This window comes from Bidens hawaiensis, unplaced genomic scaffold (genome assembly GCF_021521415.1).
Source record: "Bidens hawaiensis isolate Kalapana, Puna unplaced genomic scaffold, B.hawaiensis_p1.1 tig00009139_1, whole genome shotgun sequence".
In the NCBI taxonomy this organism is placed as follows: Eukaryota; Viridiplantae; Streptophyta; class Magnoliopsida; order Asterales; family Asteraceae; genus Bidens; species Bidens hawaiensis.
Window position 1 is genome coordinate 944,248 of NW_027491672.1, and position 3,185 is coordinate 947,432.

Below are 3,185 nucleotides of genomic sequence, written 5' to 3' on the forward strand. Positions count from 1 at the left end.
CTTTATGATAACATGTAGTAACCCTTACTTGAGTTTCTGAGTAAGCATAAAACGAATAAAGCGTAATGTCTAGCAGTTCAATCCATCTTAGCGGTCACGTGTTGGATGATTTGAAAATTAATGAATGACCTCATTTTCGATAGGTTCCCCTTTTCGGTATCCGGGTGGTATACGATATAAAAACGGTCTCTTTCTTATGGGTGAAATATATAAGCAAAAATTCGAGCCTCGATTGGAAGAAGTGGTAAAAGTTAAAATTTTATTAATTCCCTATTATAATTGTTCAGCTGTATTTTTATTTGCATTTGTGGTATGTTTCGGGTCTTTACTGGTTGTAACGGTCCTATTTTGTACTTAATGATATTGGCGTTTGAAAACAAAAAAAGTACTTCTACAATTATTGAATGGATCACAGTGAAGTTGATAATGAATCAGCTTAGAATAGAATAATTTAAGAAATGTTGAATCCTTTTAAGTTCATTAAATTGGTGTTGTAGACTCTGCCAGTTAAATAAATATTTAAGTCAATTGTTCTCACGACTTTTATGGTCAAGAATAAGATATCTATTAGTATAAACCTTCCATTCCAAAAACTGTGAGCGGCCGCCTTGGCCGTACTATTGATCCCACGCCTGTTTATTTATGTCAATGCATGATTTACTCTTGTTCAAAATTCGGCAAGCGTGTTTCCTGGACAAAAACAACATGGAGAAAACACCATCTTTTGGATCTCCAATACCTTTGTTGTTTCCACAAACTCCACCTCTACTTCATGAACGACTAAAATACCTAGTGGAAACTTGTCAACAATGGTGGATTTATGCCATCTTTTGGCAAGCTTTTGAAGACAACTATCACAATATTTATCTTTCCTTTGGAGACTACGTCTCAAACACTCATCAAGGGTCGAGCACCATCGAAGAATTGATCATGCAGTCGGCTGCACGGTCGTTTGTTCTTGGAGAAGACATCGTTGGTGGCGCATATGGACGCGGTTCGTTCGTGTGGTTAGCCGGTGACAATGCTTTGCAAATGAGTGGCGGCCAGAGAGCTAAAGAGGTATATTTGCATGGAATCAAAACATTGGTATGTGTTGCAACTTCTTGGGGTGTTGTTGAGTTTGGTTCTTTAGATGTATTTAAAGAGGATTGGGGTCTAATCCAACTTACCAAGTCATTATTTAGGAATGAAAGTGATGCAATTATGGAAGAAAACCATACTCTTCATCAAGTTCAACAATTCACTCACCAAGGTATGTATATGCATAAATATATGTCTATAATGATTTCTTTATATTTTTCGCGTTTAGTCATACCAAGATTTCTAGATGGTTTTATTTTAATTACTTGGAGAAGTAGGTAAATTACTTGGACCACACCCTGACAAATCCGGTCATGAAATCCATGGTGGATCTCAAACCCTGGCTCAAAACTGCGGTGTTCTTTCTTGTTTGTGTCTAGTTCCACCCGAGTTGTCATTTCCAATCAATAACTTAAATGGTCGCCCCCGTGCGACTTCCATTGATGCTTGTCGGGTCCGGTCCAAAGTCCACCGTGCGACTTCCCTATTTTACCATTTGGAATCTAAGATGATTTACTAAACCACCTAAAGTCTATAATTGGTTTGAAGCAAACTACATAACAAAAACTCTTTTTCAAAAGAAAAAAAATAGTCTATAATTGGCTTGAAGGAAGCTACACAAAACTGAAAAACTATCTATTTAATTTTGCATATAGTAGGTTATAATTTATAAATTTCCCCTAATTTCAAGATTTTCTATAGCAACAAGTGCCACACATACAACCCATTTTATTGAAATATTATCAGAAATGAAGCATATGATCCACTTTTTTATTAACTTTCTGTCAACAGACTTACCGTTACAAGATCTACGAATTCCTTCTACTTCGACTAGGGACTACACGCCAAAGAAGAAGCGTGAAAAAAATAAGAACACCATAACCGATCACAGAAACCCTAATTACAAAGACATGGAGAGAGAGCGAAGGGAGAAGCTAAACCAACGATTCTACGCTCTTAGAAGTGTGGTTCCAAACGTTTCAAAGATGGACAAAGCTTCTTTATTGGCTGATGCAGTCACCTACATCGGTGAACTTAAGTCCAAGGTCGAAACTTTAACTAAGAAAGCCGAGAGTTTGCACTTGATCGTCGAAGATGGTTCCTCTATGATCCAAAACAAATTTAATCTTGCACTTGACTGTATGGTTAGTGAAAGTCAAGTGGAGGTTAAAATAGTTGGATCACAAGCTGTAATTCGCGTGCAATCTCCGGAAGTTAACCATCCGACAGCGAGATTAATGGATGCTATGAAAAACTTAGAGATTAGGGTTCATTATGCGAGTGCAGCCAACATAAGTAACATGGTGATTCAAGATGTTGTAGCTCAGATTCCAGAAGGATTTCCAAACGATGAGGGGGTACTAAGAACTATAATTCAAAAGAATTTGTAAGACTTGATTACAAGTTGATGTATTACCCTTCTTTCAAATTAATAAAATCCGGGTTGTGGTAGTTTAGCCAAGAAAATACAATTATGTTGATGCATGGCATTAATGGGTGTATGAAACTGTCACCATTTTTTTATGGTTAGTTTTATACAATAACAAAGAAAAAGTAGAAGTCCATATGCTGTTTAGTTAAAAATAACAATGGTTTTCGTGAGGTTTTTATCACTTGTTTGCACGTTTTAACCATGATTTCATATGCTTTCTCCGTTATAATAATGAAAGGGAGGAAGGAACGGGTTTGATATGTAAAAAAATAAGCTTTATTTTTATTTTGTGACTCATTTCGGATAAGTTTAAATACTTATGTAGTTATGTTATTTTTCTTTCTTTTGCAACACATTTCCCGTAACACGATTTGTGACATATATGCTTAAAAAAGTCTCCAATAAACTATGATTATCTGTTGTACTGGAGGTTAGATTATTCAACTTGTTTTTTGCATTTGCGCCTTTTCCTTTGCTTTCCGCTAATTTTCAAGTCAAGCTTCTCATTCTTGCATATGTGTTCTCTGGCCTGAATCTAGAAAATAAAACATACTCCGTATATAATATGTAAACAAACAATATCTAATTAATGAACACACTTAGTGAACAACATATCATTCCTCCTCTGTCGAGTTCCTTATCTACACAACTATTAAATCATCTTCAAACTCTG

At 35.8% G+C, this 3,185-nt stretch overlaps 1 protein-coding gene across 1 annotated transcript; it reads left to right on the forward strand.

The window, feature by feature from the left end:
- The first annotated feature begins 705 nt into the window (after positions 1-705).
- LOC143531264 (transcription factor bHLH14-like) lies at positions 706-2,471 on the forward strand. Its single transcript, XM_077026597.1, has 2 exons — positions 706-1,252; positions 1,873-2,471. Exons 1-2 carry the CDS (start codon positions 706-708, stop codon positions 2,469-2,471), a joined length of 1,146 nt encoding a protein of 381 aa, XP_076882712.1.
- Positions 2,472-3,185: the final 714 nt, after the last annotated feature.